This window comes from Hemitrygon akajei, chromosome 8 (genome assembly GCF_048418815.1).
Source record: "Hemitrygon akajei chromosome 8, sHemAka1.3, whole genome shotgun sequence".
In the NCBI taxonomy this organism is placed as follows: Eukaryota; Metazoa; Chordata; class Chondrichthyes; order Myliobatiformes; family Dasyatidae; genus Hemitrygon; species Hemitrygon akajei.
The window spans coordinates 113,791,942-113,815,708 of record NC_133131.1 but is presented as its reverse complement, the minus strand read 5'-3'; the positions used below and the strand labels follow the sequence as shown (position 1 = coordinate 113,815,708).

Here is a 23,767-nt window from a genome sequence, read left to right as displayed (position 1 = left end):
AGCCCAGCAAAGTAACTTAAGCCTAACTTACTATCATAAAATAGAAAGCACAAATAAACCTCACCAGTGACTACATTGCAAGTCTTAAAGATTTCCACAAAGATTTCAGGGCTTGCAATTCTTGGACATCACTTGATTTTTGCTGATGTCAGGGGAATTTCGAATTCCAACTCACTCATAAAACTACTCCCGGGTTGCAGGCACTAATTGCAATATCTGGTCTGGGTGAAATCCAATGAAACCAGGGAAAGACAGTTCAAAATATTCACAAGTTTCACAAGGCAGAAAGACCCAGAAACAGCCAAACTCTTTGATCTTTAATTCTCATGCCATTAACTCAGCCTGGGTTTTTTTCATTTAAACTAACACATGCTTGTTAAAATAGTGTTCAGCATACCCTTATAAATCAATTACACACTTTAATGGTCACTCCTCAGTCCACCAATGGTTTGGACACAACATTTCCTTTATACGCACAAAAGGACATTAATATGGTAAGTGATAAGCCTGACTCCAAAAAAATAATCCATCAAGCTAACTTGACAGACACTGAAAAAGAATCCATCAACTTAGCTCTCAAAGTGACTAACAGACATTTAGTTATTAACAGACATCCTCTTGTTAATGGTACCTGAAACTAGGAAAGAATCCAGCTGCTATTAGCAAACATTAGACATTAACAGACTTAGAGTGTTTTATCTGCACAGACACTTCACAAACATTACTCATTAACAGACATACAGACCAAGCATGCTGAGTTCAAAAAGAGTTAAATTATTATTTTGAACTGTTCAGATAATCATCCAATGTTTTACAAAATTTAATACAACACAGCTCTCTACCAGAGGAACATTCTAGTTCCATGCCCTGGACCTTTTTCTGTAACCTTTCAACTTTACCTCTACTACATATTTATCCTATTCCTTCTTGAAGGCTACAATGGAACAATGGAATTTGTCTCCACCATGTCACTCATAATTCTTTTCCCATTTGTTTTATACATCACAGCTCCTGTTCTTGAACCATTCACCAAAAGGAACAGTTTCCTGCTATCAATCTGTCCAGACCCCTCATTATTTCATATACCACACAGTACTTCAATCAAATCTTCAACCAGCTCCAAATCAAACATCTATCATGTAACTGTAGTTCTTGATGGTAGGTAATACTCAAACAAATCTTTTCTTGAACAAATCTCTCTACTATCTTTTTCTGATTCTTATAATGCAGCAAACAGACTAGACCACAGTATGTTGGACACAGTAAGGCTAGACCAGTATTTTATAAATGTTCAGCGTAACCTCCCAGATTTATACTCTATGTCTCTCCTGTTAAAGATCAAAATTGTGTATGCCTGTTTTTTTAACCTGCCCTGCCACTTCCAATAACGTGTGCACGATTCCTGTACCACTTTTAGAACTATGTTCTATATGCCCTATCTTCATTCTTTCTACTCAATGTCATCACCACACATTTTTCTGTGCTATTCATCACATATGCATCTACCAATTCCAGCAGCATGTTTATATTTTGTCTCAATCTATCACCACCGTGTTTGCAGTTCATAATATTGCCAGTTTTTGTGTCATCTAGAAATTTAGAAATTGTGGCTTGTGTCCCCAAGTTTAGGACATTAACATAAATCCAAAAAAAAGACAAAGGCTTTTATACCTGTCCCAGAGGATTGCCAATGTACACTTCCTTCAGTCAGGAAAAATAACTATTCACTACAATTGTTTGTTGTCAGTTAATTAGTCAGCTTGATATCCATTCCATCTGTTTCAACTTGGCTGAGAAGTCTGTTATGTTGCAATATACCAAGAGCCTTCTGCAAGTCCATGTCCATCACATTGACTGTATTACTCAAATCAATTCCATTATTGGCTCATCCCTCAACAAATCAATGTTGCCTTGCCTTAATTAATCCACTTTCCTCTGGGTGACAGTTCATCTTGTCTCAGATCCCTATTTCTAAAAGTTTTCTCACCACTAAGTTAAACTGATTGGTTCAGTAGTTGCGAGGCCTATCCTTGTATCCTTTTTGAACATGGGAATTAGCTTCTCTGCAGTCCTCTAACATCACTCCAGTATCCAGTACTCATTGCTGGATTTTAATCAGAGCAACTGTGATGTCCTCCTGTGCTTTGGTCAAGATCCCAGAACGTATCCCATCTGGTCCTGCTGTCTTACTCACTTTAAATTCAACCGTCCATCAATCTTTAATGCTGCAAGTATCTGCTTCTTTACTATTATTTTGGAAGTAACTCATCAGTGGTGAAAACAGAAACAAAGAACTCGTTCTGTATCTTACCGGAGACTTCAACATCCATTCACAAGTTTCCATTTTTGTCCTTTATGGACCTGCCATCACCTTTTCCCTATTATGATGTCTATAGAATATCTTTAGATCCTAATTTTTGTTGATTGTTGATCTTGTCTCCAAAACTCTCTTTCCCAATCTTATCTTAATTATTATTTCCCTATAATTCTTTTATAATTTGTCTGATTCTCACTAATACTTACAACCAGACACTTAGCCTAAGCAGCCTTTTTGTTTTGCTTTATCTTCTTCTACATATTGTTCATCATTTAGGATTTGTTTCATCTTCTCTGCCCCTCAGAGGGATATGCCTCACCTGGATCATGCTTTCTTTAATGGCACATTCTGGTGTAGCTTTGCTTGTCAACTTCTGGTTGATTTAACTGGGCCAAATCCATTCTCACCCCATTGAAACTGGCCTTATTTTTACTTTGGATTAATATTTTGAGCTAAATCATTTAACACAAGAACATTGAAAGCTGAGGCATTGTCATGCAAAATTAATTATGCTTGAGACTGATCTTAAACTCAAAATACTGAACAATGTTCTCTTTTCAAATATCTTAGATGAGGTTAAGACTAAATAAAGTTATTGCAGGTAAAAGATCATTTCTTGGAACTGGAATTTTGATGTGTTATATACATTGACAAGATAAATGTAAAACATTTACAGTACATTGGATTGGCCATGATCTTGCACTCAACAGCAATAAAGATGCAATGAGCTGTGTGAATGTTAACACGGCATAATTAAATGTACAAGGAATAAAACTGTTTCAGATTTCCTTTTATTCAGCTTTGCCAACTGTTACTTCTTTTCAAAAGCTAAACACAACACATTATTGATACTGAAGAACTTAAATTACTGTCGGTGACAAGAAACAAATTGTACTTCTGTTTACCTTATATAAGCTATTGCCTTTCAAAACAACGCTGCTAATTATTTCAAATAAAAGTAATGTTGAGCGTAAATTATAATTTTTATTTGGAAAATACATTACAAATTTTGTTTCTTGTTTTGGCATCTCTGCAAAATATGAGTTTAACTTATTGGCCAGGGTATTAAGTAATTTGCTGCTATTGTTTGGAATAGTGACATAGGATAATTTACATGCTGCTGAAGGGAGTTCGGGGCTCAGTTTAGAGCCTCTAAGAATCAATCAAGGCAGGAAAATGTATAAACCTTCCACTATTTTCATTGTGTTGCATTGGCCATGTGGACAGATGGATGCATACAGCCCCTCTTCCCTCATGCTTGTATCTGAGCACGAGTACACGCACATAATATGAACGAAGAATGAAGCAGACGTGTGAGTAGAGTAGTCAGACATTAAAAGAACAGTACTCAGAGGAACCAGGCTGGTCTCCAGACTGAGAAAAAAAATCTCTGGCATTAAAAGCATCTCTGAGTCAAGAAAGATCTTTTGTCATTTTAATGATTAGTTCTTAGGAAAATAACATAAGGCTATTTGTTTGAATAAAAATAAAATTAGATTAACTTAATCAGAGTACTTTTCCCTCTGTTTTTACCTTGGAGAGAGATATGAAGTATTCAAACCTTGAGATAGTTAATGGGGAGCTCACGGGGTTAGTCTGCATTACAACAGAGGAAGTATTCGATATAAAACATTTGCCTTGATGTTAGGAAGAAGAGGCTGATGGTAGAAGTTTGACTTCCTGACTGGAGGCCCATGACAAGTGATGTTCTCCAGGACTCTGTGCTAGGCCCTTTGGTATTTTTCAAATATATCAATGATTTTGATGAGACTGTACAAAGCATGATTAGTGCATTTGTAGATTACACTAAAGTAGGTGATGTTGTTGACAGGGAAGATGGTTATCAGGATTTACAGTGGGATCTTCATCAGCTGGGTAAGTGGGCAGAGGAATGGCAAATGAAGTTTAATTTGGATATATAAGAGGTGTTGCATTTTGGGAAGACAGATCAGGATAACATATTCACAGTGAGTGGTAGGGTCCTCGGTTGTGTTGTAGAACAGATTAAGAGTGCGGGTATACGGTTCCCTGAAAGTAGTGTCACAGATAGAAAGCATGGTCTTTACCAATCAGGGCACTGAGTATAAAGCAACACACATAAAATGCTGGAAGAACTCAGCAGGTCGGGCAGTATCTGTGGAAATTAATAAATGGCTGACGTTTTGGGTGAGACCCTACTTCAGGACTGAAAAGGAAGGGGGAAGATTCCAGAATAAAAAGGTGAGAGAAGGGGAAGGAGGCTAGCTGGAAGGTGATAGATAAAGTCAGATGGAAAATAAGAACATAAGAAATAGGAGCAGGAGTAGGCCATCCGGCGCATTGAGCCTGCCCCGCCATTCAATAAGATCAAAGCTGATCTGTCTGTAAGCTCGGCTCCATCTACCTGCTTTTTCCCCATAACCCTAATTCCCTTACTATGTAAAAATCTATCTAACTGTTTCTTAAATATATTTAGTGAAGAAGCCTCAACTGCTTCCCTGGGCAGAGAATTCCACAGATTCACCATTCTCTGGGAAAAACAGTTTCTCCTCATCTTTGTCCTAAATCTTCTCCCCTGAATCTTGAGGCAATGTCCCCTAGTTCTAGTCTCACCTACCAATGGAAACAAATTTCCTACTTCTATCTTATCTATCCCTTTCAAAATTTTGTATGTTTCTAAAAGATCCCCTCTCATTCTTCTGAACTCCAGAGAGTATAGTCCCAGGCGACTCAATCTATCCTCATAGGTTAACCCCTTCATCCCTGGAATCAACCTGGTGAACCTCCTCTGCACTGCCTCCAAAGCCAGTATATTCTTCCTCAAGTATAGAGACCAGAACTGCACATAGTACTCCAGGTGTGGCCTCACCAGTACCCTGTATGACCTCCCTGCTCTTGAATTCAAGCCCTCTGGCAATGAAGGCCAACATTCCGTTTGCCTTCTTGATAACCTGTTGTACCTGCAAGCCAACTTTTTGCGGTGGGAAAGGTAAAGGGCTGGAGAAGAAGGAATCTGATAGGAGAGGAGAGTTGAACACAGGGGAATGCAAAAAGAAGGAGGGGACCCAGGGGGAAGTGATAGGCAGGTAAGAAGAGGTAAAAGAACAGAGTGAGGAATAGAAGAAAAGGGGAAGGAGAGGGAAAAAAATTACTGGAAGGAGAAGTCGATATTCATGCCATCAGGTTGGCGACTACCCAAATGACATATGAGGTGTTGTTCCTCCACCCTGAGGAATTAAAATGTTTGGCCACCAGGAAGTACGACTTTTGGCAGATGCAGTGCAGGTGCTCACTGAAGCGGTCCCCCATTTACAATGGGTCTCACCAGTGTAGAGGAGGCAGCATTGTGAGCACCAGACGCGATAGATGACCCCAGCAGATTCACAATTGAAGCATTGCCTCACTTGGACACACTGTTTGGGGCCCTGAATGGAGGTGAGGGAGAGGTAAATGGACAGGTGCAGCATTTAGGCTGCTTGAGGGATAAGTGCCAGGAGGGATGAATGGACAAGGGAATTGTGGAGGGAATTATCCCTATGGGAAGTGGAGGGGAGGTAGTAAAGAGCAAACATGAGGAAATCTGCAGATGCTGGAAATTCAAACAACAACACACACAAAATGCTGGTGGAACACAGCAAGCCAGGCAGCGTCTATAGGGAGAAGCTCTGTCGACGTTTCGGGCCGAGACCCTTCGTCAGGACTAACCGAAAGGAAAGATAGTAAGAGATTTGAAAGTAGTGGGGGGAGGGGGAAATGCGAAATGATAGGAGAAGACTGGAGGGGGTGGGATGAAGCTAAGAGCTGGAAAGGTGATTGGCGAAAGTGAAACAGAGCTGGAGAAGGGAAAGGATCATGGGACGGGAGGCCTCAGGAGAAAGAAAGGGGGGAGAGCACCAGAGGGAGATGGAGACAGGCAAACAACTAAATATGTCAGGGATGGGGTAAGAAGGGGAGGAGGGGCATTAATGGAAGTTAGAGAAGTCAATGTTCATGCCATCAGGTTGGAGGCTACCCAGCCGGTATATAAGGTGTTGTTCCTCCAACCTGAGTTTGGATTTATTTTGACAATAGAGGAGGCCATGGATAGACATATCAGAATGAGAATGGGATGTGGAATTAAAATGTGTGGCCACTGGAAGATCCTGCTTTTTCTGGCGGACCGAGTGTAGGTGTTCCGTGAAACGGTCTCCCCTCCTCCCCTTCTTACCCCATCCCTGACATATTTAGTTGTTTGCCTGTCTCCATCTCCCTCTGGTGCTCCCCCCCACTTTCTTTCTCCTGAGGCCTCCCGTCCCATGATCCTTTCCCTTCTCCAGCTCTGTATCACTTTCGCCAATCACCTTTCCAGCTCTTAGCTTCATCCCACCCCCTCCGGTCTTCTCCTATCATTTTGCATTTCCCCCTCCCCCCTCTACTTTCAAATCTTTTACTATCTTTCCTTTCGGTTAGTCCTGACGAAGGGTTTCGGCCCGAAACGTCGACAGCGCTTCTCCCTATAGATGCTGCCTGGCCTGCTGTGTTCCACCAGCATTTTGTGTGTGTTGTGGGAGGTAGTTAAGGTATGTTTAGTGGAAGGATCCCTCTGGAAATGGCATAAGTTGCAGAGGATGATGTGTGGGATGTGGAGGCTTGTGGGGTGGTAGGTAAGGACAAGAGGAACTGTTATCACTGATAAGGCAGCAGGAAGATGGGGTGAGTGGGGACGTATGGGAAATGGAGGAGTTGCAATTGAAGGCAGCACCAACGGTGAAGGAGAAGAAGGGAAACCTCGTTCTTTGAAAAAGGAGGATATCTTTGATCGCATCCTGGGAACAGATGGGGTGAAGGCAAAGGAACTGAGAAAAGGGAATAGCATTTTTACAGGAGACAGGATGGGAAGAGGTATATTCAGGATAACTGTGGGAATTGGTAGGTTTATTAAAGATGTCGATTGACAGTTCGTCTTCAGAGATGAAGACAGAGTGAGCTGAGACTTAGCATAAAGGTTGTGATGTTATGTTGCAAGCCATGGGTGAGGCTGCCTGCTATGGGAAGAGTGCAGAGGAGGTTTACAAAGATGTTGCCAGGGCTCAAAGGGACTAAGTAATGGAGAGAGGTTGAGCCTTCTTTCATTGGAGCATAGGGGAATGAGGAGTGATCTTATAGAGGTGTATAGATATGGTAACAGTCATAATAAATGAAATGTTTCCATTTTCATTTAAAAATGACTTACGCTGGTTCAGAAATATACAGAATGGTAATATCAATTTCATTCTGCTTTCATTCTGGTATCATTTTTGAACTCACTATAATTCATGAGCTATCTTATCATCACTATGTATGACATACACGATCATGGTCTCATAACTATGGATTGTTCTTGGCTAATTTTTCTACAGAAGTGATTTGCCATTGCCTTCTTCTGCTGGCAGTGACCCCAGCCATTATCAATACTCTTCAGGGATTGTCTGCCTGGTGTCAGTGGTCACATAACCAGGACTTGTGATATGCACCAGCTGCTCCCATGGCTTCATGTGATCCTGATAGTGGGTTGGGGAGTGGGGTGTGGGTCCAAGCAGGTGCTAAATCTTGCCCAAGGGTGACCTGCAGGGGTGGAACATCTTACACCTCCTTTGGCAGAGACCTATCTCTACCCCGCCACACATCATTAATTCTATTATGGTAGTCTTCTAGTTAAGATGTTTGTTCATTGTTTGTTCCTTGGTTGTGATTTTTGTTTTCTTTTAAAGATGGACAACTGGCTATGTGTCAGAAATCTGCATTCATACAAAATATAAAGAGCATATCAGACATTGTGATTTATATTTGCAATATAAATTTTAGAAATTTACCATGCATTTACTTATTGCATAACCAGCTGTATATCTAGATCTTACTATTTGTTCTTTTTCCCTTTTACAATGTGCCATTGACATTGTAAATTAAAATTCAAGCAGCAAATGCAGCTGAGAATATTTTCATAGCTATAGCTGAGATTTTAAATAAATAACCATGCATAAAACATTCATTGCTTGTAGCTGATGGAGGGAAGTATTCAAGAAATATTCAGGCAGACAGAGGTGAAGATGCAGGGTGTGCTCAGAGCCCTTTGAAATTCCCTTAGACTCCTGAGAATCCCTGGCATACGGCGTTTAGACTGAAGAAACCTTTGGCTTGTTACTGAAAATCTTGAATCCATGCATCAGGAACACACAGGAATCCTGCACAAGATGAAGAAGCAGAATATAATCTCACAAGGTACCCAATGTCAAACCATCAGACATCTCTTGCCTTAACTGTGTAAGAGACTGTGATGCCCACTTTGGCCTTATCAATCATCTCAGATCCAGAATGAAACAAGCTTTCCTCAATCCCAAGGTACTGCCAAAGTGTTATTGAATATAAAATCCTGAAAGATGAAAACATTGTGATAACCCATGTAACAAGGCTGTGAGCAACAACTAGATAATTCATAGCCTGTACATAGTTACCTCCTAAATACTGCCCAGATTTTTTTTGCAACTGGCTTCAAGGGTAAAGAAAGCCAAACGGGATATATAGTCTTGAGATCTACTTCAACACACTTGAAAGCTTATAAATCGAGAAATACTACCCCTGGTTAGCAGTACTAAACAACGGTTTAGTAGAGCTAGGACAGAGTACTGTGTCTGAATTACATTCCATTATTTCAATAATCTGCTTCAGCTGCCAGTCACTGAGGGTCACTTAACCTCGGAACAACCAGAATTCCTCTTCCACCCTTCTTAGGTAAAGAGCTGTGAGTATTTTTTTGCATCCATCCGAGAGGGCAGCAGGCTGTGGTTTTAACAACTCAGCTGTTTAATCTGTCTTATTTTAATGAAATAGGAATCGAGATGCAGTACAGCCACAATCTAATCAAATGATGGAGCAGGCTTGAGATGCCAAGTTATCTACTTCTGTTCATCTGGCTAGACCTCATATCAACTTGATCCGGAAATGCCGACACTAGAAAAGCAGTGACAACTGCTTGCCAAAGGTGGACAATCCTCCTGAGCTGACCAAGCAGGATCTTAACTCATTCACGGTGATGATTGAAGGCTATTATTACCCTTTCTTAACTGCCCATGAATAGTCTAATTTATCTGAACGGCTTCAGAGGACAGTTAAAAGTCAATCCTATCAGAGGCTATCAGGGAAGGAAGAAGATTAGTCCTACGCCATAGAAAGAGATACTTTCCAGCCCAACATGCTCCTGCTGACCTAGGTGTCTTCCAGAGTTAATCTACTATACTTTCATTTGTACACAGTGTAGGCCACATATCTAAAAGATTTAGTTATCTAAAAGATTGAATTTTTGTCTTAAAGCAATCTGTTTGTTTCATGGTCAACCTCACTAATTCTACCTTTTTATCCCAGATTTACTTAATGACTCAACCTAAATTCCTCTGATGCCACAGTGAGATTTGAACTCATGTTTTTTGACCTATATTTTGGGATGAGTAATATAACCACTACTCCATCTTACTTTTAACAAAAAGGGAGATGCAGTGCTGGAAAAGGTGGGAGATGGAGAGCCATCTTAGGGTCAACAGTTGAAGGGGTGATGTTTGTGGTGCCTAGTGAATCATACTTCCTCTCACCCAGCTGAAAAGCTCTCTTTAAGAATGATTGGTTCAACTTATCAATGTTTGTATTCACTGTGTATAGTAAGCATATAATGAACTCTGCCCAGTAGAAGGCCAAATACACAGATGTTCTTAAAAGCTGAGGCAGGTATTTAACTTTGGCCTCACTCTCATTGGATATAAAAATAAGCAGATGTATAATATCTTTGGGAAAACATAGAAAGCCTGTCTGTGTATTAGCAGATAAGTCACAAAATGTAATATTACTTTAATATTTTAATAAGTAAAATATGTTCATTTTCCATTATAGCCAGACCAAATTGTTTAAAGCCAACTTTACAATACCCATCTTTCAGTGCCCTGGTACTGAACCCAAATACCCTACTCACTTTAACAAAAGCCTTATCACATTATTTAACTCTAAAGTTCTCCTCAGTTCCACAGCTATAAGTGACCGATGTCACAACCTGGTAATTAAATTTGGCTGATAAAACTCTACACTGAGGCTACATCCACACTATGCTGGATAAATCCGTAACTGAAGCTTTTTCTCTTCGTTTTTACCCTCCGTCCACACTAAAACGGCATTTTCGTCCCCCGAAAATGGAGCTTTTCAGAAACGCTTTCCAGGGTGGGTTATTTTTGAAAACGCTGCTCGAGCAGATCAATGTGGACAGCGTAACCGGAGACTTCTGAAAACGCTATCAGACGGCAGCGCGCTATTTCATTGTTTTCTTGAATGCAGCCTAGCAATTTCAGAACAGACGGCCAAGAGACTGAAGCCAGAAGAGTTAGTAATGTACTCACCAAATACTTTGACCCATAACTTACTGAATAAACAAGAATACTGTACTCACTTTGCCCTGTTTTCTGTCCTTGCTCGTATGAAGGTGGTTTACCTATTTATGCAAGTACTTCTCTGACAATAGATGTGTAACAGCCTAATGTAACATTGTATGGAAATACAAGATAACACTGATGCAGACATGTTTTATACATTTAACAAGGTGCTCTATTAATGCAACAGAGTTAGTCAGTTTTTCAATGTTTGTCGTCAGTTGGGTCAATCTGCCTGTGAACTCCCTGTCAGTTGCCGCCGTACGCTCCAGTATTTGTTTTTTTTAGTTTTAAGTTTTCCTGTGCGAGAGCCAACAGCTGTCCGTCGTTTTAAGTTTTTCTAGTCTGTAACTACACAAACGCACACTTTTACGGCGAGATTCGACACCAAACATGTCACTTGTTTTCGGTAGATGTGTCCTGCGCATGCACAGCAGGAGGAGATTCGCCAAAATCTCCGTTTCAGTGTGGATAGAGATATTTTCAAAAACGCATAGTGTGGACGCCTATCGTTTTTACTCGAAACCGGCGTTTTCAAAATTATCCGGTCTAGTGTGGATGTAGCCTGAAGGTCTTCTGTGAGCATTAGCCTTAACTCAGGTTATCTTAATGAGTCTGTAATCCGTATACGAATCTTGTATCTGGTTCCTAAATATTCTTCTGTGTCATTAGCAAATTTAAGGATCTTACTAATGATGCTATTATCAAACCAGATAACACAAGTTAACATTAATTTAGCATGGAAAAACTGCAGCTGCTGGACATACTCCTTGGGTCAGGCAGCAACTGTGGTAAGTGAAATGACTAAAATTTCAAGTCAAAAACACCAACTACTCCCCCTTACATGGCATTTTCCCATGCCACTGGGGGACTTCTTCAGTACATTGCATACTTAGTGCTTCATGTGTCATCAGACATACCAGCTGCTGGACAGAACACCTCCATTCAGTCTGCAAGAGTGATTCTGACCTTCATGTGAACAATCGCTTTAATTCTCCGTCACATTTCCATTCTGACATCTCTATTCTTTTGCTTCCGGCCCTGTTCCAAAGAAGACAATGTAAACTCAAGGCACAGCAGTCCATCTTTGGTCTCACCTGCTGCAGGCCTTGGTACTCAAGATTGAGTTCAGTAATTTCAGATAATCAACCTTTCCTGTGTCAGGGCTGACTAGTTCTTAAGTAAAATCATCCATCTGTATTCATTTATTTCTCTCCACACATGTTGCCTGAACTGATAGGTATTTTTAGGATTTGCTATTGTTTTACATTACCAGTGGCTGCTGTGTTCAAGTCAAGTCAAGTCAAGTCGCTTTTATTGTCATTTCAACCATAACTGCCGGTACAGAACACAGTAAAAACGAGACAACGTTCCTCCAGGACCATGGTGCTACCTGAAACAACAAAAAGCTACATTAGACTTCAGACCTGCACGGGACTACAAAACAGTGCAAGACAGTACAATCATTAATAACCAAGACAATAGACATAGTAAAGGGCAAATTACAATATAATAATAATATAATAATAAATGATGTAAATGTAAACAATGTTTTTAGCAGGAATTGAGAAAGAAATGAGCAAAAATTGCAAAGGGTGGAGTGGTGAGAGAGAAAGAGGGTGTGTATGTATTTATTTATATATATATATATATATATTGATCTCAGACTAGACACTGGGAATTAAGGAGTCTAATGACTTGGGGGAAGAAACTGTTGCACAGTCTGGTTGTGAGAGCCCGAATGCTTCGGTACCTTTTGCCAGATGGCAGGAGGGAGGAGAGTTTGTACGAGGGGTGCGTGGGGTCCTTCACAATGCTGTTAGCTTTACGGATGCAGCGTGTGGTGTAAATGTCTGTAATGGTGGGAAGAGAGACCCCGATGATCTCTTCAGCTGACCTCACTATTTGCTGCAGGGTCTTATGATCCGAGATGGTGCAATTTCCGAACCGCCTCTGCTTCTTACAGCTTCAGCAGGTTCAGTCTTTCCTTTATTCTCTCCCTAATTACCATCACTCATTCATCAAAAACAAAGTACTGAAATAATTTTATCACAAGCAATCCAGATGTAGAACTCTCTACCCCAGTCATTGTCTGGACATTTTCTTCCAAAGAAGCTGTTCCTCGAGCAGATTAGTTCGCTCCAGGCTGTAGCATCTGCAGTCTCATGTAGCTCAACTTTGTTCTCCACCCTATCACAATCAACACCTTTGTTTCCTTCACCTCCCCAAACCCCTGCCCTCTGCAACTTAAAACACACCTCTTTTATTTTGCACTTCTCGTGACCTAATAAAGAAAGGGTCAGTAACTGAAGATGCTAATTGTTTTCCTCTCCACACAATGCTGCCTGACCTGCTGTGAGTGTTTCCAGCATTTTCTGTTTCTAGTCTTAACACTCATGCTTGCAGCACAGCCGTGGTGAATATCTCCCACACAGAGCGACTGCTATTAATAAATAAGCTCTGCCTACGCAAAAACAACCATTTCACGACCCAGTTTAAACACTGACTGGTAATCTAATCTCACATGCTGAATTCTTATTCAATAACATTTTATGCAGGATTTTATTACGATCATTTCTTGATATAAATTTTCACAATATTAACCAGGTAATCAATTTTACCTCATCAAACATTTTGTCAAATTGGAGCAACCACTATTTTTTAAAACTATATTGCTGGTCTTTAATAACTATTTTTTATTTCTAAGTAATTATACAGCATATCTCATAGTAATTAAATTGATTAACTTGTTTAAGACTGGTTTGTTTTAAGTGTTGATTTATTTTTGATAAGAGCGCTTAACACAGTTGGTGATTGTTTTTCAGACGTAATTTTATCTTTTGACAGTACAGTGGTGCTTCCACGACTATATTAAAGCCAATGGGAAAATATTCATGATTACCCATTCTTATTCACATACCTAATGGTATGTCTCCATGCAAGTTTGACTCATGCTTGTAAAAATGACTCCAAACTTTGAGCAGCTTGTTTAATTCTCTCATCTAAAAGCTGATGTTATATTGCTTCAAGTTGGTATGCCTCAGCCTGGTGTTAAATGCCAGATGGCCAGTTGGGCCACTGAAGCATTTTCAATTGTCTTTTAAAAGTTGGTAGGGTAAGTTAAATGTGTAGTTGCTATTCTCACCAACCACGTTCAAGGGCAAGGGGCATGGCTTCAAAGTGGGAAGGTGGGGGACAAAAGACACAGTGGATGTGAAGAAACATTTTTTTTATGCATGAAGAGGTTCTGATCTGGAGCACAATGTCTGTAGGGGCTTTGGAAATGGTCATAGTTTCCAAAAATAAATTTGGTAGATAGGTACACAAACACAAGAAAATATGCAGATGCTGGAAATACAAAGCAATGCACAAAAATGCTGGAGAAACTCAGCAGGCCAGGCAGCATAATTAGTCATCATTTCTGATCCTGAAGAAGGGTCTCAGCCTGAAATGCCGACTTTTTACTCTTTTCCATAGAAGCTGCCTGGCTTGTTAAGTTCCTCAGGCATTTTGTGTGTGTTGCCTTGATAGGTAGGTAGTTAGGGAAATGAGGCCACCCTCAGGGTGGAGGAGCAACACCTTATATTCCGTTTGTGTAGCATCCAACCTGATGGCATGAATATAATTTCTCCTTCCATTTAAAAAGTACCCTCATACCCCTTCTTCTCTATTCCCCACTCTAACTTCTTTTCACTTGCCTTTTATTTCCCCTGGGTCCCTTCCTCCTTTGCTTTTTCTGATAGTCCTTTCATCTCTCCTATCAGATTCCTTCTTCTGCAGCCCTTGACCTTTCCCATCCATCTGGCTTGACCTATCACCTTCCAGGTAGCTTCTTCCCCCTCCCCCCACCTTTTTATTCTGGCATCTTCTGCCTTCCTTTTCACTGCTGAAGAAGGGTCTCAGTCCAAAACTTGACTGTTTATTCATTTCCATAGATGCTGCCTGACCTGCTGAGTTCCTCCAGTATTTTGTGTGTGTGGCTTTGGATTTCCAGCATCTGCAGACTTTCTCGTGTTTATAGTTAGGGAGATATTTTGCAGAATTGTGTTTGACATTGAGAATGAATGGATTGTTGCCCAAGGAGATGGCATGATCTAAATGGCCCCTATACTGTAATGAATCCAATATTCTTTAAAGACACGTGTATGGATGTTGCAAAGGGTGACACTCATGCAATTTTCATCTGTGATTGGAGCATCACATGCCATTGGGAATCACCACATTTCAGAAGCGTCCACAGCACTTTTGTTGAGCTTAGTGCTTTAAAATTAGGTCATAAAGATAAGGAAACAGTTTTTGGGCTGTGCTGAAACTCGGTGACGGTACTGACATTATAATGTCTTGAAATCCTGGGTTAAAGGAAAGAAAACTAAACTGTACCCCTACAACTTACTGATGTGTGCTGGAATTATGACTGCAGATGCCAGTTACTCACTGAGTTTCTTTGTTTCTTACAGTTGAATGATACACCACTTATTTTGACCATATGCAGATATGAAAGCTGAGGTAAAACTGGAAATACTTAGCAGGGCAGGATGTATTTGCAGAGAAGGAATGACATTTAACATGTTAGTTTAATGGCTCTTCAGAATGGAGAATCACACGTACAGTTTCACAAACTGAATCATGACACAACTTCAGTAAAATAGAAGAAAAAGTACAGAAAGTAAATAATATAAACAATTTCAAAAGATTGACTAAAAAAAATCTATATTAATTGTACATTTACCTAAGCTTATAAGAAGATAAATACTTCAGTTATCTGTTTTTAACATTGGACAGTAAGTTGCCTGGTGATTAAACAAACATCATTTTCAATAAAAGTGCAACCATAATGTCACATTTATTCATCATCATACCTCAAGAAAGCATATCATACAGCGAGCATCAGTGTTACCCCAGCCTGTTATACCTGACTGAAAATAAGATAACTTTCCCCTCCCATGGGCTGTTCATTCAGTGTATATAATAAAGAAAATAGCAGAGCTTGATGTATAGGTCATTTTGTATCCTTAGGGTTCAAACTATATCTGTCAAGTACTCAAATCTCATTCACATTGTGTTGTCAACCATCTGAAGATGTCGCCCTTATCGTGGTTTAGCAGTCATTTTATTTGTGTTTGTTCTTTCTTTGAAACTGACAAGGTTTCTGACTGCCCCTTAATCCAATGAGACATGACGTGCTGTGATTGAGATGTCACCTTTGTAAAATAATCTTGTAAATTCTGTTTCCTTTCAATTACAGATGAGATTCTCTCTGAAAACTTCCTGGATTACAAAAACCGTGGAGTTAATGGTTCACACCAAGGACAGATCATTTGGAAAATCGAGCCAAGTTCCTACTTTGTGGAGCGTAAGTACAATGACTGCCTATGCTAACTACTTTAAAGGAAGCAATCTTTAGTTTTTATTTGCTTATTGAACATTATATGCTTTGATGCAGGTAATTTAAAGAAAACATGTTTAGATTATTTGCAGAGACACAAGGAACTGTAGATGCTAGAATATGGAGCAACAAATCCCCTGCTAGAGGAACTCAGTGTGCCCAGCAGCTTCCATAAGATAAACTGTCGATGTTTCATGTCAATAGGACCTGAAATATTCTTTTTCCTCCATAAATTTGCCCCACACCATGGGTTCCTTCTGGCAGTTAGTTTATTACTTCAAGCTGCTTGTCTCTGCCGTGCCAAAATAAATGTGAAATGCGGACAAATCTTCTACTTCAATACAGATTTTGCTTTAATTAAAAATAATTAGGTAAATTGCATATCACTTAGAAAATCTTATCTGCAAAAAGTTTCTTTTGCCTTAGTACTGATTTTATTATAATAGATGCAGATTAAGGAGACTTGGTTCACGTGGTTCCTTCCTAGAGAATTGGAATGCTGTGCAGATCATATTGAATTTTCCATAACACTGAAAACCAGAATGAAAAGGGCAGTCAAAAATCTTCTGCAGTCATTGGAAGCTTGATAGTAGACATATGATTTCAGTCATGAATCCTGGACTTCCCTGCGTACCGTAGACCATTCCCTTAATTATTTTGCTGACTCAGATTTCCTTCTGATGCTGTCAGATTCCCATCGTTCATTCAGCAGAATAGGCAACTTTTTACTGCAAAGAGCTGAAATGAACGAAATAAGGCACTGGAGGTGCAGTGCATTTTTTTCTCTAGAGCAGTAAATGCTGAGTCAATTTGCAAAATTATCTGTACCAGCTGTCAACTTACAAATCGAGGAGTAATTGGGGGATGTTGTAAATGCAGTTTCTTGGAGATACGTTAAATGTAACTAAATGTAACTAAAGTTCATTTTACTGGAATGGTTTGGTGTATTTTTTGCAATTTTTGTGTATGCCGTTCTTCATCTGGGTGCTCTTGCTGAATGTGCTTCTGCATCTGCAGTGAACATTTTTAATGTAATATCTTTCCATTGGTCATGCTGTTTATGCAACTGATAGAGGCAAATAGACAGTGCTTAATTGCTGCAATTAATCAACAACTCCATTTTTGCTGTTTCATACAACTAAAAGAGCGGTAGATGGCAAACTCGATGATTCTTTGTTGTCTAGCAATTTCTATCTTATGAATGCTGACCAGCCTTATTTAAATAATATGATCACACCAGCAGATGAATGCAGCAAGAAATCTTTGGAAGTTCATTATTTAAGCTTAGATTTTCGTACATGTTCCACTCCACTTTATTTTCAAATAGATTTGGAGTTCTGAATGTGAAACAAAAACTGCTCAAGATCTGATGGAAATGCACTTGGATGCATCCTGATTTATTTTTCAGCATTTAGCAGGGATAGAAACGCGCACTTCATACAAACAGGAGCAGAGTCTTTGTCTGAGGCATGACAGTCCTAGGTGTCACTTCCCCTAAGGGCATCATTTGGACAAGCCACACAGATTCTACCGAGTACAAAGAGTCACACATTATGCTAATGTCGTCTTTTGTGGCTTTTCTTATTACTTCCATTACCATCAAGGGAAGGATTTCATCAGGATTCATGTGCATTTTGACCAACAGGACTTTTCCTGCCAGTTGTTGTTTCACAACGAAGAGCATCTTGCAATGAGAAATTACCATTGCTGAGTGTAATTATGCTCTGAGAAACTGCTGTTTACATTGAATTTGTTGTTGTTGTTTTATGCAAAAGATCAAGGGAATATTCTTAATGTAGACCATTGCACTATTGAACATAATGCAGGAGGTCAAGTTCAGTCAACAGCTACAATTATGAAATATTACAAATTATAAGGCCACATTGAATAGTTTCATTTAATATTGGAGAAATGTATACAATATACATCCTGAAATTCTTGTTCTTCGCAGACATTCACGAAGACAGAGGAGTTCCCCTAAAGAATGAGTGACAGTAAAATTGTTAGAAGCCCAAACCCCCCTACTCGCCCTCCCAGGCACAAGCAACAATCCTCCCCCTCCCCCACTTACTTCAGCAAAAAAAGCATTAGCACCCTCCACCCACCAAGCAAGCAATAGCAAAGCCCCCAAGAAAGACCACGATCTGTAGTACAACACAAGCTAATTGTTTACCCGACAATTCGACAACCGAGACTTTCTCGCTCTCTAATAAAGGGGGGAAAAAAGGTGTCTCCTTTCACAGTGGGAGAGGAGACGTGACAAAGCATTAAAGTCTGTTGCACTGCTTTCTCCCCGCCAAGTTCTCTGACCTGAGAACTCCTCCCGCCACTGAGCGAGAGAGTGCGATTCATCTAGTACAGAACCTCTGACAGCTGATCTGCTGCTCCCGATGTTCTCTTTTTATCCTCACACTTCAGGTGGCAGCACCGGCATAGAATCAGCCCGTCGACAGGGCTGCAAAACCTCGAAACCCAAAGGCACACTTGCCTTCTATGCCATGTCCTTGGGATTTGGAAAAGCGGCCAGTCGTGAGCCTCCAGGAATAGGTCCCACCATTGCAAAGAACCGAAGTGTGTAACCCCAGGTCAGGGTCTTCAACAAAACCCCATCCACCCTGAAAAGAAAAAAAGAGAGACATAAAGGTAGAAATTAAGTTGAATCTGCAGATGAACTCAAATAAGTTGCCATTGAGTGCTATCATAACTCCCCCTCCATCTATGTACATTCAATAACAAAATCCTTTTATTTGAACATAACAATAGATACGTTGAAAGCCAGCAATGCGTCAAGCATCTTTCCACCATGTTCCATAGCAAACAACAAATAAATCAGAGTGGATCAGTCATAAGCGTTTTTATTTTACTTGCAGCAAGGGAAATCTAGCACCATGCAAGCTGGTGATAGCTTTGAAAATACAGACAGCATAGTCACCCCTTTTATCAAGTGTGGCTACCCACACCTCAGTTCAAGGACAGGGTACAACCATTCCTGCTTAATCAGTGTACATAGTATTCTTCCACTAACTGAATCCTGCAGTTTATAATACACTCAGGGTCCATCGGCATAATGTTGCATGAACACTAGTAGCAAAGCACTCCTGTACAATACAGGTTCCATTTGGTTACAGATAGAAATACCATTTTGTTATTACAAGTACATTTCCATATTCCTTCCTTTGTGTTATTTTGTGACAACACTACATTTCGTCAAATACAGTGATTGAAATATGCATGTATATGTATATAAAGCAATGATACAATTTCAATGCCCTACCCAAAATTCCCTTTTTATCCACCTACTTCAGCGAGCAGCCAGTCCTTTCCTTAATATCCTCTCCTTTGTCCTGTTATTTCACACAAAATTCGTAAAAGAATAATGGCTATTATTATAATACCATGATGCACAGCAGTTGCCCACCATCGTCCCAGCGCCCTGAATGTCCACCTCCCACCTCCCACAGGGTAAAGGTTGTGATACTGATCTCCTACTTCCTTCATCTCTTTGGGTAGCTTCTTGGATGTGGTTGGCCAAGTTAGTTATAATTTCTGATTCATCAGTTATGTAAGTAGAGTATTCTTGCTCCATCAGGGCACAAGTGCCCCCCTTTCTGATAGAATAAAATCCAAAGCCATTCCGTTCTGTAACAACCACTAGTTCTGCCGACAACTTGGTTAGCGCTTGTTGGGTTTGATCAAAGGCATAGTGGTCTCATTCACTGTCTTCTCCAAAGCTGATGCATATTAATCATGTCCCAAGACAGCCCAGCAGTTCCATATGCCAGAAAGAGAATCATCCAGAATCTCTTGGCCTCTGTAATGGACTTCTGGTACAGTATACACACAGTAAGTCCCCCAGGAATGCAGGTAATCGTAGCTCACAAATTACATCATAAATCTCATCCATATAAGTTTACAGGCACATCCGGGGAAAGTAGAAAGTTATGATATAAACCTCCACCGGGTCTGATTTTGGGACATTAATAGGCTGTGACCCTTTTTAGGTTACGCAATACTTTTCGTACTAGACCTTGATGTAGGGTTGTCTAGTAGGTGGCTCCTGTGTCCATCAGAAACAGTTGGCATTATCCATTTAACCCATCTAGGCAATTCTTCCACCCATCCCTTCCCATAGTTATCAAACATATACCGTGCTAGTGTCCCTTTATTTGGGATGTAGGACTCCCCTTGTCCCATCATTACTAATTTCTAGTTTCTCTTCCCCCAACTTGCCATATTTTCTATTTCTTTTGTTCACTATATTATCCTGAAAGGATTAAATTTAAGAGCTCAGTTTCCACAAATCTCACCCTTAATTACTCTTTTTACTGGTGCATCCCTGACACCAGACTGTAGCTGTCTTTGATGCTCTTACCATTCAGATTTCAGGTGTTATAGAGTCATAGAAAAGTACAGCTCTGCAACAAGCCCTTCAGCCCATCTAATCCATGCATAACCATTTTAATTACCTACTTCTATTGACCTGCACTCGGACTATAGCCCTCCATACCCTTGCCATCCATGTGCCTATCCAAACTTCTCTTAAACTTCGAAATTAAGCTTGCCTACACTACTTGTGCTTGCAGCTTGTTCCACACCCTCATGACCCTCTGAGTGAAGACATTTCCCTTCATGTACCCCTTAAACGCTTCATCTTTCACCCCTAACCCATAACCTCTAGTTGTAATCCACCCAACCTCAGTCGAAAATGTTATCTTGCATTTATCCTATCTATACCCTTCATAATTTTGTATACCTCTATCAAATCTCCCCTCAATCTTCTACCTTCTGTTGGGCTTGAAATTCTGCCCTGTGTTCGTTTAGGAAGAGAAACAACCAACACCGGAATATTACAAAACTTGGGTTTATTGCAGAATTCGTAACTGGCACAGCGAATCCACGGAGTCGCTGGAGAAGGCGCGTTCTCCCTTCCCCTTACAATCTGCTCTTATTTATACCCCTTTTCCCCCCAGCACAACCCCCCGCTACATATTAGGTAATATCGGGCACTTGTGTCCATCTTATTGGCCCGATGCCATACACTCACGAGTTACCTGTTTCTTTTGTTTACTGAATCGCGTGACACTAGTAGTTTTGGTGTAGCGGAATCCCCAGTTTCGCTTCCCCCCTCCCTCGCATTCCGGTCTCCTAATATTACGTGAGCCACTCCTGACCTGTAATGGCAGTCTCGAATTAACCCTAACATTAACCCTAACACTTCCAAGGGATAAAGTCCTAACCTATTCCATCTTTCCTTAAAATTCAGGTCCTTCACAGTCCTGGCAACATTGTGGTAAATTTTCTCTTTACACTTTCAACCTTATTTACTTCTTTCCTATAGGTAACCAAAACTGCACATAATAATAACCCTCACAAATATCTTACACAAATTCAACATAACATCCCATCTCCTGTACTCAGTACTTTGATTTACAAAGGTCAATGTGCCAAAAACTTTCTTTATGACTCTATCTATCTGTTCTGCCACTTTCAATGAATTATGGACCTGTATTCCCAGATTCCTTTGTTCTACCGCACTCCTCAGTGCCCTACCACTCACTGTGTAAGTCCTACCCTGGTTGGTCGTAATGAAATGCAACATCTTGCATTTGTCTGCATTAAATTCCATCTGCCTTTTTCCAGCCCATATTTCCAACTGGCCCAGATCCCACTACAAGCTATGATAGACTTACTTGCTGGCCCCTAAACCACCAATCTTGATGTTATTGGCTATTTTGATAATCCAGTGAACCACATTATCATCCAGTTTATTAATACAGACAACAAACAAAAATAGACCCAGCACTGATCCCTGCGACACTCCACTAATTACAGCCCTCCAGTCAGAGAGGCAACCATCTACTACCAGTCTATGGCATCTCCTACAAAGCCAATGTCTAATCCAATTTACTACCTCATTTTGAATGCTAAACAACTGAATCTTTTTGACCAACCTCCCATGCGGGACCTTGACAAATGCTTTGCTAAAGTGCATGTAGACAACACCCACTGCCTTGCCTTCATCAGCTTTCCTGGTAACTTCCTCAAAAAATCTAAATAACATTGGTTAGACATGACCTACCACACACAAAGCCAAGCTGACTATCCCCAATCAATCCATGTCTCTCTAAATGCTCATGTACCTGGTCCCTTATAATACCTTCCAGTAACTTTCCCACTAGTGATGTCAAGGCTGACCTACCCATCATTTCATGGTTTATTTTTAGAGTCTTTCTTAAACAGTGGAATGACATTGGCTATCCTCCAATACTCTGGGTTTTCAGCCGTTGCTAAGGAGGACAAATATCTCTGTTAGGGCCCCTGCAATTTCTGCACTTGTCCCCCACCCCCAGGGTCCGAGCAAAATTTTGTCAGGTCCTGAGGATTTATCCATCCTAATTTGCCTGAAGACAGCAAACATCTCCTCCTCTGTAATCTGTATAGGGTCCATGACCTCCCTGCTGCTTTGCCTCATTCCTATAGATTCTGTGTCCATCTCCTCAGTAAATACAAATGCACATAAATCCAATTAAGATCTCTTTTGACTCCATGCATAAATTACTGTTCTGATCTTCCAGAGGACCAATTTAGACCCTTGCAATTCTTTTCCTCTTAACATATCTGACCCCTGACTCACTTACCAGTCAAATTGTTACTCGTATGTTTCTGTCATCATACCAAAAGCGTTGGAATCACGGAGAGAGAAACTGATCCACTCAGTAGACAGTAGCACAGATCGTGTATGGAACGGGAGAGTGGCAGAACCCAGTAGTTGCTACTCACCTGGAAAAGTCACAAAAAGCAAAAATTAAACCTACTCTTTGGTGATCACTCCTCTGCCGGAGTTTCCCCAGGAGCACAAACACTAGTAGCAAAGCAGTCCGGTACAATACAGGTTTCATTTTGTTACAGACAAAAATAACATTTTGTTATTACAAGTACATTTCCACAAACACGTTGACAGTTATGCTGAAGTAAGAAATTATGAGAATGTGGAAGAAAATCATTGTATTATTTACTTCTTGTAGATTTTTAAACTTTTTATACAACGTAATTTTAAATTCTCAGGAATTGATTCAGTCTGTGCCTTAAAGTTAAACATCATTCAGAATTTTTCAACTTATTGAGCCAAATTACACTAGATCTAGATCAGGGGTTTCAAACTCATTTCAGGTCACGGGCCGGATTGAGCAAAATGCAGCTTCATGCGGGCCGGATCAGTTGGACGCGTGCGAACGCAGCTTTTGTTGCCTCCATTTTTTCAGCCTGATCTCATGTGTCTCAGTGTCTGCTATAACTACAAAGTGTTTCACTTTACAAATTCCGTTTCTTATGAAGAAGACTGCCGAATAAACTCTAAAAACCCTGAAAACCTGGTACCTGAATAAACTCAGCATTAGCCATATCATATGCCATAGGCGCTTCGATTACTGGGGCCAGCTTTAATAGTAATTAGATATTATCTCGCGGGCCAAAGATAATTCCACCGCGGGCCGGATTTGGCCTGCGGGCCTTGAGTTTGACATATATGATCTAGATTGTTGCTCTGAATCTCCACCAGATACTCCCATATCTGTATTAACCTAATATATTGCTTCATGTTGTCACTGGGATCTGATAGTATTACAAGGGAATGTGAGGATTCTGTAGCAATTAAGTCTCAGA

General features: G+C 40.3%; 1 protein-coding gene across 1 annotated transcript in view; it reads left to right on the top strand.

Moving 5' to 3' along the window:
- LOC140732165 (E3 ubiquitin-protein ligase HECW1-like) overlaps positions 1-23,767 on the top strand; it is a 453,787-nt gene that overhangs the window by 132,900 nt on the left and 297,120 nt on the right. The window contains 1 exon segment of the mRNA XM_073054406.1: positions 15,965-16,072. Coding sequence (XP_072910507.1) covers positions 15,965-16,072 — 108 coding nt within the window.